At 43.7% G+C, this 15,727-nt stretch overlaps 1 protein-coding gene across 2 annotated transcripts in view; it reads left to right on the top strand.

The window, feature by feature from the left end:
- The window catches only part of PI4KA (phosphatidylinositol 4-kinase alpha), a 255,731-nt gene that overhangs the window by 174,523 nt on the left and 65,481 nt on the right, over window positions 1-15,727 (top strand). For both annotated transcript variants that reach the window (XM_073629090.1, XM_073629095.1), the window contains 9 exons: window positions 2,097-2,253; window positions 2,333-2,460; window positions 9,365-9,523; window positions 11,493-11,644; window positions 11,769-11,876; window positions 11,991-12,118; window positions 14,219-14,374; window positions 14,461-14,540; window positions 14,940-15,133. In XM_073629090.1, the coding sequence (XP_073485191.1) occupies window positions 2,097-2,253; window positions 2,333-2,460; window positions 9,365-9,523; window positions 11,493-11,644; window positions 11,769-11,876; window positions 11,991-12,118; window positions 14,219-14,374; window positions 14,461-14,540; window positions 14,940-15,133 (1,262 nt within the window). The remainder of the gene's footprint in view (window positions 1-2,096; window positions 2,254-2,332; window positions 2,461-9,364; window positions 9,524-11,492; window positions 11,645-11,768; window positions 11,877-11,990; window positions 12,119-14,218; window positions 14,375-14,460; window positions 14,541-14,939; window positions 15,134-15,727) is intronic.

Here is a 15,727-nt window from a genome sequence, read left to right as displayed (position 1 = left end):
CCCCCCGACTTTCCAGGGTGGGGAGACGTTAGTGAACCTTTTATAGTTACACATTTTGCATCTCTGATGTTTGGGTTCAGGACATGCTTTCTGAGGGTTAAAAACTGGAGTTTCGCTCCCTACCTGCACTTCCACTTCATCCTTTGTGTGTCAGCCCACATTTTAGCAGATCTCATTCAAGCCTTTGTCAGCCTTGTGTACCTAAGTGTCATTGCCCCAGTTTTTGTGGCAGCACGGTTCATAGCAGTTTTTTCACCATACCCAAATGGAAAGTTGCCCCATCTTGGATCTCAAAACTTTGTTTTTATTCTAATTTTTCAGCATGTCGGCATTTTCTTCGCTTTATTGTGGGGCCCCTACACTACTGGTTTGTGGCCCTATGTTTCAGCCTCTTCTCTGCACTTTGGGGGTTCACCAAGGTGCTGGCCCTGGTTTTAATCCTTTTGCAATTTTGTGGGATACTTGGACATCTTCAATGCAACTATTTGTTTTGTGGAACAAGTCAGTCAAATCCCTCGACAGACCAATTTATTTGGCACTGAGGACTGCGTTCTCTATGGCCTCATGAATTTAGTTCTGGAATTGAGGTCATCCCTCTCATGTTTTTGAGAATATCCTCCCAATGGATGACAGTCTCTCCTGCTGTGGGGGAGTCCCTGGGCACCCTTCTGATATAGGTGACTTGGTCATCAAAGATATCCTGTCTCCCATTCAACATCCTGGAACATCAGAGCGGAGGCAGAAGTGCCCCTGTGGCTAGACTGGTAGTTTAAATCCCGTCCTGGGCAGAACTTCATGTTCCTTTCTTTTGTGCCAGCTACATCTAGGTGTAGACATGTGGCTGGTGATCTTCCTCAGCCAAAAGCAACTGGATTTTGGGGGGAGTGGTCACCACTCCTGGAGGTGTTGAGGGACCCATTAATAGTTATAAGACTATGGCTGGGTAAATGCACACTATGGGGTTGATTTACTAAAACAGGAGAGTGCAACATCTGGTGCAGCCCTCCATAGAAACCAATTAGTTTCCAGTTTTTATGTTAAAACCTAATTGAACAAGCTGAAGTTATAAGCCGATTGTCTACCATGCACAGCTGTGCCAGATTTTGCACTCTCCAGTTTTAGTAAATTAACCTCTATGTATCATTTTTTATTTAAAGAACAAAAAAACGCGCTATAAAATGATATAAACAATAAAAAAATGTGAAAAAAAATTGTGAAGTCCTTTGTACAATCTGTGTAGTCCCATATGAATGTCCACAACAGATGAAGAAGGTAAACCTATCATAGGTGAATGACGTGAAATTCATCCAAAGTGAATAAGTGATGAAAAAAACATGAAGCTGGAACACACCAAGATATTGCGCTTACCAGAAGTAAGCCAAATAGGGGCAAGTGGCTTAAACCCAGCCTGGGCCTTTGGATGGACGATCAAGGTGAAGCAGGATAAACGCACTCGTCCCGTGTATCCAGTCCACAGAGGTTTTATCCGAAAATATATGACAAAAATATAGCGTAATACTGATAATGTAAAGCAATCCAAATACAAATAATAAGTGCAACACTCAACATAAATCTAAATCATATGTGATCATATATCATCCAATGTCAGTGCAACAATTAAGGATGGTAGATGAGTGTCATGCAATCATGCAAAGATGTATCTTAAAGTGAATAAGTAGAGAAACATGATCGGCACCCAGAATCTGCTTGCCAGATTAGATAAAGGCGAGTATGCACCAAATCACCCAGATATAGATATAGAAAAAGATCCCTCTAGGTGCAGCAAATCACATACACAAACTGCTTACCAGATGACAAACCTTTGTGAGCAAAATTCCACACAGCCAAATATTGATAACCATATGTAAAACACAGCGGACCTTGGGGAAATCCTGCTTACCAGACATCCAGATAAGGTGGGCAGATGTAATAGGGCACAAACGGACTCCTAACAGGAACGGCGTGGACACGTCCTGGCCAATCAGACCCGAGCTCAGCAGTGCATATATGGTAAAAACAGCCAATAGTGTGATACTGTACTTTAATTTTTGTATGTTAGCATGTAAAGCAAATCCAAATGTGTTTTTTTGTGGCAGGTTGCTGGCATGATTGAGTTTTCTAATGCTACTGGTCGCACGTCTGACCTGAATAAACTAATGATGAAACACCTGAATGTTGCTCTGGACTCGGAAAAACCAGAGTTATATACGCAGGTCATGTTCAAGCTGACAGCCTTGCTCATAAGCAGCAAAGGTAGGATATATATGTGTAGCTTAAACTGTATTTAAAACAAAACCGCATGTATAAATGTTATGAATGTTTTTCCCAACAGAATGTGATGCTCAGCTTTTACACCATCTCTGTTGGGCTCCACTTCGCATGTTTACTGACCATGGAATGGATACAGCCATTGCCTGCTGGGAATGGCTTTTGGCAGCTAAGAATGGGATTGAAGTGCCGGTAAGATGTCAAGTACTATCATGTTTACATTGTTGGTTGCTGTCACCCTGGAAATTAAAAAAAAAAAGAAGCTGTTTGCAATAGGTATAACAAAAATGTACAATAATACAAATTCACCTAGTCCACCTTCGCAGGGGCTATGACTGGCAACATAGATAACATAAATGTACATACACAGCATAAGCCTCCTTCTCAAACAGGCATATCCAACTTAAACAAAACCTATATGTATTTTGGGGGAAAACCCCCTTAATTGCCAAGGCGGTTAGGAACTTTATGTCAACACCTTCTTTGTGGGCAGTCCTGACACCCATAGAGGGCTGAAAAACCCACCAAAAGAAGAAAACCAGAGCAGAGAGCAAGACAGGGGAGAGAGGAAAAAGTAAAGTAGAAAAGAGAGAAGAGGGGTAGGGACCCGGGGTCACCAAAGACATCATTTAAAGTCGACCCAGACTTGGGGGGGGGGGGGGTTGATGGGGGAGAATCAGGGAAGGCATACGCCAACTATGGTTCCCAGACCTTCAGAAACTTGGCATGCATGTCGTGGGGAATACTAGACATTTGTTAATTTAGCATCATGACCAAAAGACAGTCCCTCACTCCCTGAAAGGAGACTGTAGTTTTTTTCCAGGCCTGGAGAATCGTCCTTTTGGCTGCTATGAACAAATAAGATGCCAATTTTCGCTGACGGGCAAATAGGCCCAGAATGGGGCAATGCAACAAAGCAAATTTAGCCTCCTTCCAAGAATTTAAATGGAACAAGGAATGCAGAAGACCAAACACTCGGGACCAGAAGCCCACCAGATAAGGGCAGGTCCACCAGATATATGCAGAGCATCCCCACGATGGCCACACCCCTGAAAGCAGCGATCACTATAAGTCGGATTAGCACGGGCAATACGGGACAGATGCCAATACCACCGCAACAACACTTTATATGCTGTTTCTAAAGTGGCAGTATTAAACGAACATTTAGCAATCAAAGACCGGGTCTTGCTCCAATCCGCCGGGTCGATCTTAGTACCCAGATCTCGCTCCCACTGAGCCACATAGGAAAATCAAGTTAAAGATGATTGACCATTCAAAGATGCATAAAGAGTAGAGATAAGACTCGAAGAACCTAGGGAATGCTGGCAGATATGCTGAAAAGTGTTTTTCTGAAATGGATAAGAGGAAGTACGTCGGAGAGAAGCTATCCAATGTTGTAGATGAAGAAAACAAAAAAACTGACTAGGGAGCATGGTAGGATTCATGAAAAGCGCTCCAGGTCGGTGGGGACCGGGTAGTCAAAAAATGGCGTATATGGGTAAAACCATGGGAGGTCCACCAAACGAACGCCTGGGGCTAGTCCAGACGGGGAGGAAATAAGGGGTTGTTGGTAATGGGTAACAAGGTCAGAAAGTGGGACATGAGGGAGCTCGAGTACCTCACAGAGTCCCATAGCTTTAAACTTTGCTGCATTAATGGGTTTAAGGCCCCATGACGTAGTTTCTGCGGAAGCCATAAAAGTGCCTGTCTAGAAAAAGGGGCACAATTAGGAATCTCTAAGAACACCCATAAAGGAACATCGGAAGAGGCGTGGAGCAGTCAGTTGAGAAATTTGGGCGGCCGGATAATATTTGGACATATGGGGAACCTCCAGGCCCCCTGTAACCTATGTATGAAGAGAGTGGCCCTAGAGATTCTAAGGTGTTTATTAGCCCAGATAAAGCGTAAGATCCTACTCTGGAGCAGGCGGAGGAAGTGTGGAGGGACTTGCACAGGTAAGGTACAGAAATAGTATAGGATCTTAGGTAAGATCGTAATTTTAACAAATTGATACGGCCTATTCAAGACAGGTGTGGAAACTGCCAAGACTGCATGAGTGTGGTCAGTGACCGAAGTAAGGAATAATAATTGGCAGCGAACAGAGAGGAATAAGTAGGGGTCAATCGGACTCCAAGGTAGTCAATGGACAAGGACACCCAGCGAAAAGGAAAGTAGGGTTGCAAGCACGTGACCAGGTAAGGATCCCTAGAGACGTTTAAAGTTATGGATTTATTCCAGATTGATACAAAGGCCCGATATAGCTGAGAAGCATGCCAGAAGGCGTAGCAGATTGGGAAGAGTCGTTAAGGAATTGGTCAAGGTCAGGAGGGCATCATCTGCGAAGTGGCTCAGTTTGAAGTTATGGTCTGCATAGGGTACTCCATTTACATTTGGGTCTGCCCAAAGTGTGAGCACCAGGGGTTCTAGTGCCAAGAAAAATAAGGCTGGGGATAGAGGACTTTTCTCGTACCCCTGTAGACAGAGAAAGGCACAGAAAAGTACCCGGCATATTTGACTGAAGCTGTAGCAGTAGAAATTAAGGCTTTGATCCAGGTCAGCACGGCTTCACCAAAGCCCCAACGGGAGAGTAGAAATTGTAGATATCCTCAGGACAAGGTGTCAAAAGCCTTGTAGATGTCCAAAGAAATAAGGAAGCCAGGGATTTTCTGATGATGTAGAAGATGAATGAGATGGACAACTTTAGGGATATTGTCACTGGCCTGCCTTCTTGGGACAAAACCCACCTGATCCCTGTGTATCAGTTGTAGGGCTGGGGAAAAAATCGATTTGAATCGTGAATTGAGTTGAGAGGTCAAATCAGTTCAAATTTTCATCAAACCGATTTTTTTAGATTTTTTTTTTCGCCGGTCCTGAGGAGCTGCGGACAGGAGTTTTTAGGCGAGGTCGCGGCTTTGGCCTAGTTCGCGAGGTTGGACGCCGTGGACTAGGCCAAAGCCGTGGCCAAAGCCTAAAAACTTCTGCCTGCAGCTGCCCAGGACCGGCGCTGATACTGTGCCGGTCCTGAGGAGCTGCGGGCAGGAGTCTTTAAGTGAGGCCGCGGCTTCGGCCTAGTCCGCAGCATCCGGCCTCGCAGACTAGGCCGAAGCCGCGGCCTTGCCTAAAAACTCCTGCCCGCAGCTCCTCAGGACCAGCACGGTGTCCATCAAAAAAAAAAATAAAAAAATTGAATCGTGAATCAAGTTTTTTTTTTTTTTTAAAAGTCGCAGATTTTTTTTTTTTGGAGAAAATCGCCCAGCTCTAATCAGTTGGCACATGTATTTATTGATGCGTAGGCTCAAATTCTTCCCTAAGTTCTTCAGATCCTCGTTCAGAAGGGAGATGGGCCGGAAGGTCTGAGGTTTACTTGTGTCCTCCGACGTCTTGGGGATCATCGATATATGGGCCCTAGGGGCATCAGGTGAGGGCATCGATCCGTGTTTTTAGAGAGTTAAAATAGTCGCCTAGGTGGGGAGCCAACAGGGTAGAGAACATCTTGTAATATAGGCCTGAAAACACATCAGGGCCTGGAGCTTTAGAGGACTTTAGATATTTAATTGCCCGTAGAACTTCAGCCTCTGAGATGTTGGCACTAAGGGCATCGTGAGCCCCTTCTGGAAGCTTGGGAAGGTTCAGATCACAAAAGACCTGTTCGGCTTGATGTAGGGGAAATGGGCCTGGCCTAATATAGAGTGGGGAAAGAAACTCAGAGAAGCCAGACAAGATCTGTAGAGGATTGGAGTTAAGACCCCCTGTCCGCGTCTGAAGCCGAACTGGTCTATACGGTTTTCCCAGAGTTTCGTTTCTTGGCTAATATGGGCCCTGGTTTATCAGCGCATGTATAATACTTGTGTTTGGTCCACCGCAAAGCCTTTTCGTTTTGAGAGGCACAAAGGAGATCCCATTACGTCACCAGGGTGTCACAAGCCCTCCTACGCGCTGCGGTGGGGCATGCCCTCCAAAGTGCATCCGCTGCCACTAAGAGAGAATGAAGTTCAGTGAAGCAACATTCCCTGTCCCACTTACGTGAGGAAACGAGTTGGATAATGTGGCCATGAACCGTAGCCTTATGGGCCTCCCACAGGGACACAGCTGAAGTAAACGAGCCCACGTTGTCAGCAAAGTATGTTTGTATGGAAGACTGGATATGCTGACAGGTGGCTTGAGCAGTCAAAAGCGATTCATTAATTCGCCAATGGAAGGGGTATTTGGTGAGGCCCGAAAAGAAAACCAGAAAGACCAAGGGGTCATGGTCAGACATATGATCATTCATACCAAAGCTATCACGTGGGTTGGAATAGTATGTAAAGTCACAGTCATTAGGATGGAGCTCCCTCCAGATGTCTATCAAACTGAAGATTTGGAGAACTGTGCATGCTTGCGCCGGGTCATGACAGGGAGGAGCACTTTGCGCTTATCATTTGTCTAGGGCTGAATTGAGGGCACTGTTATAATCACCCATGAGAAGGAGTAAGCCCTTCTGGTGTTGGGAGACCACTCTACAGAGGTGTGAGAAAAACCTGTGTTGGAATCTGTTAGGTGCGTAGTAGGACAAAATGGTAACATCTTGGTCCCAAAAAGTGCCCTGTAGAAGTAAGTACTGACCAGTAGGATCTGCACTCTCCAGGGTGCAAGTGTCATACTTACCTGCTCTGTTTCAGTGGATTTGCACAGAGCAGCCTGGATCCTCCTCTTCTCAGGTCCCTCTTCTGTGATCCTGGCCCCTCCCTCCTGTCGAGTGCACCCACAGCAAGCAGCTTGCTATGGGGGCACCCAAGCTGAGTTGCAGCTCCCTGTGTCCCTTCAGACACGGAGCCGCAACCTGGCCCCGCTCCCTCTTTCTCCTGATTGGCTAGCTGACTTTTATTGACAGCATCTGGAGCCAATGGCGCCACAGCTGTGTCTCAGCCAATCAGGAAGGAGAATCTCAGACGACTGAGACACTCGTGGACAGAGAGGGACCTCAGGTAAGTATTAGGGGGGCTGTTGCACACAGGCTTTTTTACTTAATGCATAGAATACATTAAGATAAAAAAACCTTCTGCCTTTACACCTCTTTTAAAGGGCGAATTGAAGCCATGGATGTTTTGTGAATTTTTAGAAGGGGAGTAGCCATGGTGGGAAAAAGTGGAAACGCTCATTTAGCAAAAAAAGCACAACAGAAGCCCCCCGTCAATAAGTGGCTGATGTTCAGGCAAGGCCCAAGACCCTGGGAGAAGAGAAGCAAGGAAGAGGGGAAAGAAAGGAGAAAGAGAGAGAGAAAGGAAAGAAAGTAAGAGGCAAATGGTAGCTGTAGTCAAAAACCACCAAATGGGTGGAATACATCCTAACAATAGAGGATGTCCAGGGGGTGGTGGCTCCACCTCCGGACACATGGCTGCAAATGTTAGCGCAATAGTAGCACCCATGGAGATAAAAATAAGGCATAAGGAAATTGCAGGCAACAAATATCGGAGCCCAGCATGCATGGGAGGGGTAGGGATAAAGTTCCATGGCCCGCAATAGACCTTAGGGCTAACCAATGTTAATCAAAAAGGCAGCGCTTAAGCTTAATGATGGGGGGGAACCCCAGGTCAAAGAATAAAGATCAACAGGTGTCGGTGTAACCCCATGGGGGGGGGGGGGGTGTCAATACTTATGAAATGCAGGGTGAGGCCACAGGTGTAAGTGAAAGTGAAAAATGAAAATGTTCAATGAGCGGCAGTTTTATTGAGGAAACTGTCTTGCTGATGTCAGAGGAGAATGGGCAGACTGGTTTTGAGATGATAGAAAGGCAACAGTAACTCAAATAACCATTCAGCAGATGGGCTACAGCAGCAGAAGACCACACCGGGTGCCACTCCTGTCAGCGAAGAACAGGGAACTGAGGCTACAATTCACACAGGCTCACCAAAATTGGACAATAGAAGTGTAGGGTCAGAATTGGCATAAACAACATGAAAGCATGGATCTATCCTGCCTTGTATTCCCGGTTCAGGCTGGTGGTGGTGTAATGGTGTGGGGGATATTTTCTTGGCACACTTTGGACCCATTAGTACCAATTGAGCATTGTTTAAACACCACGGCCTACCTGAGTATTGTTGCTGACCATGTCCATTCCTTTATGACTACAGTCTTCTGATGGCTTCTTTCAGCAGGATAATGCACCATGTCACAAAGCTCCGATCATCTCAAATTGGTTTCTTGAATATGACATATGAGATCACTGTACTGCAATGGCCTACACAGTCACCAGATCTCAATCCAATAGAGCACCTTTGGAATGAGGTGGAGCGGGAGATTCACATCATGGATGTGCAGCCATCAAATCAACAGCAACTGCGTGATGCTATCATGTCAATATGGGCCAAAATCTTTGAGGAATGTTTCCAACACCTTGTTGAATCTATGCCATGAAAAATGAAGGCCGTTCTGAGGGCAAAAGGGGGTCCAACCTGGTACTAGCAAGGTGTACCTAATAAAGTGGCCAGTGAGTGTATAGATATAATGGCATTTTGTATATATAGTATATTAGTCTGTTGCTACTGCCAAGTCAAGTCATAGGTTTGGGCAGGGAGGTGACCTAATTGTGTTGCTTAACTGCAGCATAGAAAAGTCAGGTCACTGGGCTGGTTGTGCTGCCTGGGAGGACTGTAAATCTCAAGACTAGGTAGACAGAAATACAAATCCTTTGACGGGTAAGACAGTTCCTATATATATATATATATATATATATATATATATATATATATATATATATATATTATATAGAATATGTGTATGTATTTTAACTGTGTATTAGGAATTTACCTAAAGTGCTACTTTAAGCTTTTTCTCTCTTTGAACATGCATGCAACATGCACTTGTCTGCCTATTCTGCTGTTTTTGTGAGTCATGGGCAGCACTTTTATGTCCTTCAGTGGCTGGAAATGGAGCACCATTCTTAAGCTAGGGCAATATCAATATTATTGTGTAAAAAATCTGTCTTTGTGCCCCTCCCTTGGATGAAGCAGAGGGAGATAAAATTACTGTATTATGTGTGAACACATTGCAACATGTTTTAAAAAAATACTAAACCTCTTGTATGATACCTCTGCTAACACATATTGGATTATGACAGTTCATGCGGGAGATGTCTGGAGCTTGGCAAATGACAGTAGAGCAGAAGATTGGAGTGTTCTCCCCTGAGCAAAAGGAAGCTGATCCTCTGGCTGCCTCGGAGCAAAGCCAACCTCACCCATGTCCACCGGAAGTGAATCCACATTATATATGGATTGATGTAAGCAACACAATTGAAACTGTTTTATAATTCAGTTACCTTCACTGTTTTTACTGTTTTAAACTAACAAAAAGGAAATCTGGATACTAAAAATTACTGTGCACAGTTTATCTATGCACTTCCCACTTCAGTAAGACTAAAACTCACAATGCAGTTTTAAACTGACCGTGCAATCTCTGTACAGTCTCCTTTGTACATGGTACTGATGTTTAAACATCAGTATTCCTGGCCACAGTTTTAGGCATTTATTTTGCGCTTACACATGTAAAATAAATTCGAACTTCTTCAAATTAACATTTTATGCCCATGCACGCATATTATGACCAACAACTCAGATTAAACTCATCTATTGGCAGCATGTTTACTCACTTGTATGTACAGGCACCTTGAAAACAATGAGCTGTACGTGATTCTGCACACAGGAGCCGCCGCCCCACAGTAACTGTAAGGGGGTGGGTGAAGTGGCTGTCGCCCGCTCAAAAGTAAGTGAATCTAGGGGTTTATGTGCTACATGTCAGTTTTTACATGATCCAGACTGCATAGTGGTTCAAGAGTAGCCCTGTCATAATAATGTAGTCAGGAGAATTTTTTATCTCATTTGTGGTGATTTCGCCCGATTTAACTATTTCCGTCTCAGTATACTGCCGCTGCTTACTAAATTCCAGGACAAAGTTAAACTTTGGAAAAAACTGTCTCTCTATGGTAGCAAAGGCTGGTGAAGATGATTTTAATGCCTCAACTGTTATACTTTTTCCACAATGCTCCCATAGTACTGCCTCTCAAGCTTTTTCGGACTATTAATTCAATTTTTAGAGAACAACTTTGGCGGCAAGGTTCACCTAGGATCCGCCTAGAACAATTACAAAAGATCAAAGGAAACAGGGGGCATAGCATTACCAAACCCATGGGTGTACTATTTAGCTGCTCAACTTGGGGTTGGCTGTTGAAACCTGGAATTCCTCCCTGTCCATTATGCTTCACCACGCTAGATCATCTTCACTCCCGGAAGGTTTAGAATCTCAATAATTTGCTAAATCCAACCGTCTCTTCCCCGCACATAGGTTAATGCACAAAATATGGGGTAAGGTCAAACAGCTGCAAGGGGTAACTGGGTTTAGCCTTATTTAGAATAATACCACATACCTGGAACTGGCAAAACTTACCTATTCTCCTAAGTTGTGGGCTTATGGTATTACACAAATGAAGCATGTCTTTAGAACTGGTAAAATTGCTATCCTTTCCTTCGTTGCAGACTTTGTAGGGTTGACCACAATCCATGTATTTTTACTATTTGCAGCTGTCCCACGCAGTACAGGCCAAAAATCTGCCCTCTGACTTTTTACCCAGCACCTATTTTTAGGCTGTTGCGGCACAGTGAAATACAGAAGGGCCTTATTTCTAATTATTATGCATCCCTACTGAAGATCTATTTGGAGGCCTACCCCTGTTAGGACATGGGTCTGTGGGAGACCTGATTATAGATAGGATATTGGGGTAGAATGCTGTTGGTTACTCAATGCTGGTTATTACTATCTGACTTTGGAGTGTACAATATTAATGCTCTATTGCAGAGATATGCAATTAGCGGACCTCCAGCTGTTGCAGAACTACAAGTCCCATGAGGCATAGCAAGACTCTGACAGGCACAAGCATAACACCCAGAGGCAGAGACATGATGGGACTTGTAGTTTTGCAACAGCTGGAGGTCCGCTAATTGCATATCCACGCTCTATTGGCACTGTCATTTCTGTTTTCAGCCACTAGGTGGGGCTGTATGTTCTCTCTAGCAAGCTCTATGGCCTATTTGTTTCCTACTGTTTTGCACATTACAACTTTGCATTCCTTTGTGTGTGTTTATGGAACATGTATGCTTGAATGTGTTCAAATAAAACTTCCTTCTGATGTAAAAAAAAAAAAAAAAAGATTCAGCGAATGCCTGAAAATCTTTTTTGTGTTAATCTTCTTTTAGTTCCTGATGCAGAGGTTTGAAATCGCCAAGTACTGCAGCTCAGACCAGATTGAGATATTCTCTAGCCTTCTACAGCGCTCCCTCTCTCTGAATATTGGAGGATCAAAAGGCAGCATTAACCGACATGTGGCAGCCATTGGTCCTAGGTTCAAGTAAGTCCTCTTAGTCTTAGTTATATTAAGAGACTGCAAATGTTTTTTTTTTTTTAATTATGGAATTTAACACATATATTTTTTGACCTTGCAATTTTCCTAAAGCAATATCTCTCCATTTCAGGCTATTGACTCTTGGGTTATCATTACTGCATGCAGATGTGGTCCCAAATTCTACCATTCGTAATGTTCTTAGAGAGAAAATATATTCCACATCGTTTGATTACTTCAGGTATATATACATGTTTTTTCTTTTTTTTCATGACCATGCTTGTGAAGACAGCTCGACCCATGTTGTTTTGCCAATCGTATTTAAAATAGTATTGTATGCTCTATCCTGGGATAGTTCTGCGCCTAAATGCCCAACACAAACAGATAAGCAGCTGAGAGAAGATATTAGCATCTTGATAAAGTTTTGGACGGCCATGTTTTCCGATAAGAAGTATCTTACTGCAAACCAGCTGGTTCCTCCAGGTAAAAATAAAATACTTTGCTTCATAAAAACCTTGTGTAGGAGCTCCTTTCTGTTTAACATGCATTTTACACTTGATCCAGATGTAGTAGATAAGCCATGCATTTTCCTCAACTAGTTATTGCAAAAATGGCACTGGTGGGCAATCAGAGCACCATATCCCGAATAACAAGTTGTAGAACCAAATAAAAAATTGGACTTTTACAGTGCTCAACACTTCAGGAATAGACACAGACAGCATGTTTTTCTTTAAAGTTCACATTTATTTTATACAAAAGATAAAAGATGTAGTTCAAGCTGCAATAGTCCTTTATAATTAAATATAGCAGACACACATCAGACGCCTTCAGCCCAATCTTAATAATAACAGCAATAGTATAATGCTCAAAGATGAGAGCTGAATAGCTATATACTCTCTGTGCATTTCACTTAGTGAGCTCCATCAGAGATAACTTGTTGTGAATATGTATGTAGAGAAGAATTGGCCTGCGGTCAGCAGAATGGAGGGAAGACAGGGCCAGGCAAATCCAGCTTATTTACTTAAAGTGGTTGTTAAGCCACTTGTATAAAAAGCTCCCATCCCTCTGTATTAGAACAATAAGTTCCCCTGTGTCTGTGTTATATCATAAATATGCTTATCTATACTGATAACACACAGTCTTTCTGCGATCAGTTGCCTCCTCTCTTTTCTCCTCTGCCTGGCTGACAGTTCCAGCGGGTGGGGCCTAGCACTGCTGTTGACATTAGCTGGGGAGGAGAGGAGAGACAGAGCCAAGGAGTCACTTGATCGCAGGAAGACTTTGTGTTATCAGTACAAATAAGCAAATTTATGATATAACACAGACTCAGGGGAACATATTGTTCTAACACAGAGGGATTGGAGCTTTTAATGTTAAGTATGAGAGCAGCGGCGGGGGCTGCGCTGCCACGAGCAGACATCGAGGGGAGGTGGGAGAGGATGGAGAAGAGGACACAGAAGAAAGAGAGCAGGGCTGCGTATGACAGAGGCATGTACGCAGACAAAGGTATATCGTGGTCAGTGTACCAGGGGAAGGGCATAGCCAGGCAGGATCAGACAGGTATTGCAGGTGTTACAGGTTTTTGGGTTAAACGCTTTCAAAATAAAAGCTAGGAGCTAATTGGTTGCCATGCATAGCTGCTCCAGATCCTGGCTTCTCCAGTAAATTTCCCTCAGTGTAGAAGTTTGTGGTATATGGTATTTCATTGGCTGTGGTCAGTGGAGAAGTGCCTGGTTACATTGGCAGCTGTGTGCCAATATATTTGTGGCAGTCAGTTGAGAAGTATGTGATCCAGTGGTGGCAGGCAGAGGGAAAGTGAAAAGAGAAAACAGAAAAGAGAAGGCGCAACAGCCTTGTGCATTATCCTTTGATACATTTATTTAGAAGAAACATTATTAAAAACTACTCACAAAGGTAGAAAGAAAATCACACTGTAACAATCTTTGGCTTGTGGCAGTTCGTCTACTGATAGCAGTCAGAGGCTCTGAGGAAGAAGGTAATCCTTTGAAACGCATCAGCCAGCAGCGGTTCACACGTCCTCTCTTCAGGACCTGGAGACTGCTATCAGTAGACAAACTGCCACGAGCCAAAGATTGTTACAGTGTGATTTTCTTTCTACCTTTGTAAGTAGTTTATAATAATGTTTCTTCTAAATAAATGTGTCAAAGGATAATGCACAAGGCTGGTGTGCCCTCTCTTTTCTGTTTTTTCGTTTGACTGTTAGGATATCCCTATGCTGGAGAGCAGCAAGACCGAAAGTTATTGTCCACTCTAAACTTTGGACTGCCTGCTTAACACATTCGTGCGCAACAGTATTTGTTTTGCAGAGGGAAAGTGATTAACAAAGAACACCAGTGCAGTAAAGGTCAGTATAAAAAGGTGCACTGTTGCAGTGGAGGTCTGTAAAGAAATGTGTTGATGTGGTGGCAGTTTGTGGAGAAGTACACTGGTAAGCTGGGAAACCATACCCTTGTCAGTGATGACTGGCCTGTTGCAAAACCTACTGGATAGCTTTGTCTCTAGAAAATATTGTATTTCCTTAACTTCAAGTGGTTAATGCATGTCATTTCTTTTCTTCTACAGATAATCAAGATCCTTCAGTACATAGCTTGTCTGTGATTGTGGATGTCACTCGCAGCAATTTAGATGTGACAGTGGGTTCTCGACAGCAGACCACACAAGGCTGGATCAACACATACCCATTATCCAGCGGCATGTCTACCATCTCTAAAAAGTCAGGTTTGTGAACCGTACCCATCGCAACCATTTCTGTTGGTCAGTACGTTTATACTCCAGATTGTAAGGCGAGACTCTACTCTTCACAGGGCTGACAAAGAAAACAAACAGAGGGACACAACTTCACAAATATTACATGAAAAGGAGGACTCTTCTCTTATCTCTGCTGGTATGTGGCTTGTTTCTTACTTTTTGTGTGTTTTAACCATATAAAATCTATATGTGTGTGTATGTGTTTGTGAGTTTCTGGTGAATGTTTGTGCATCTCATTATCTAATTAGTATCTCAGCAAGGGTCCACCACATGCCTTCCTTTAGGCCTCTACTATATTAGAGATTTTGATTGGAATTAATGCTATTGCCTTGCGACTAATTGTTGAATTTGTAACAATGCAAATATTACATGTTACAAGGGTCACAGGGATCTACACTAATCCCAAACCCTTGAAGCATTGAGCAATCTGCAATTATCTCTTGTTTTTTCCAAACTAAATCTCTTATGTGGCCTAACATCAACTGAAAATGTTGTAATAGCTGTTCTAAACTGTTACTTGTTTGTTCTTTTCTAGGCTACAGAGATTGACCGTCTAACCACCTGGTACAATCCTCTCTCTTCTCCTGAGTTAGAGCTTGATCAGACAGGAGAAAACAGTGTGGCAAACTGGAGATCAAAGTACATCAGCCTGAGTGAGAAGCAATGGAAAGACAATGTAAACTTAGCCTGGAGCATTTCCCCTCACCTGGCAGTCCAGTTACCAGCAAGGTGAATGAAATTTATTGACTATATAAGTGTAGATGTACCTAGTGTAAGGGGGGACAAGCTCAGATGGTAATAGCAGTGGTAAACCATGCACTAGACAGTGACACCCAGGATTATTCAAAGTAGAGCAGGGGTGGTAACCGGTCATTGGCCACAATGACCGGAGCAGATGGATGACAGGTCCATGTCCGCTCAGCATATGCAGAGCGGAACAGACACAGCCCACCCTACTTTTATGGGCCCCTTCTGTTTTTTTTTTTTTTTGTTTTTTTTTTTTTTTTTTTTTAGAGGATTGGATTGGAGGAAGGCGGGTGTAAACGGAGACCAGTGGTGGCTGGTGCTCCATAATTCAGGGGAGACAAATCAACGCCACCCCCACCCCCCCCCCCCTTCTCGTAGGTGACTGAGGTATCACTAAATGGCAGACCGAGTCCCTGTCCCACCCAGACTGCCATGTACCCATCATCTTGCCACTTTTTCCCCCCAGCCTCCGCCACTGTCCTTCTCACAGCAGAGCAGGAGGCAGGTCAGAGGGAGGGTGTGGAAACTGTGAAAGGGGGCAGAGGACACCGCTGTGGGGGGTGATGTGAAAGGAGA

The sequence above is a fragment of the Aquarana catesbeiana genome, linkage group LG01 (genome assembly GCF_042186555.1).
Source record: "Aquarana catesbeiana isolate 2022-GZ linkage group LG01, ASM4218655v1, whole genome shotgun sequence".
NCBI lineage: Eukaryota > Metazoa > Chordata > Amphibia > Anura > Ranidae > Aquarana > Aquarana catesbeiana.
This window is presented reverse-complemented; position numbering and strand designations above follow the sequence as displayed.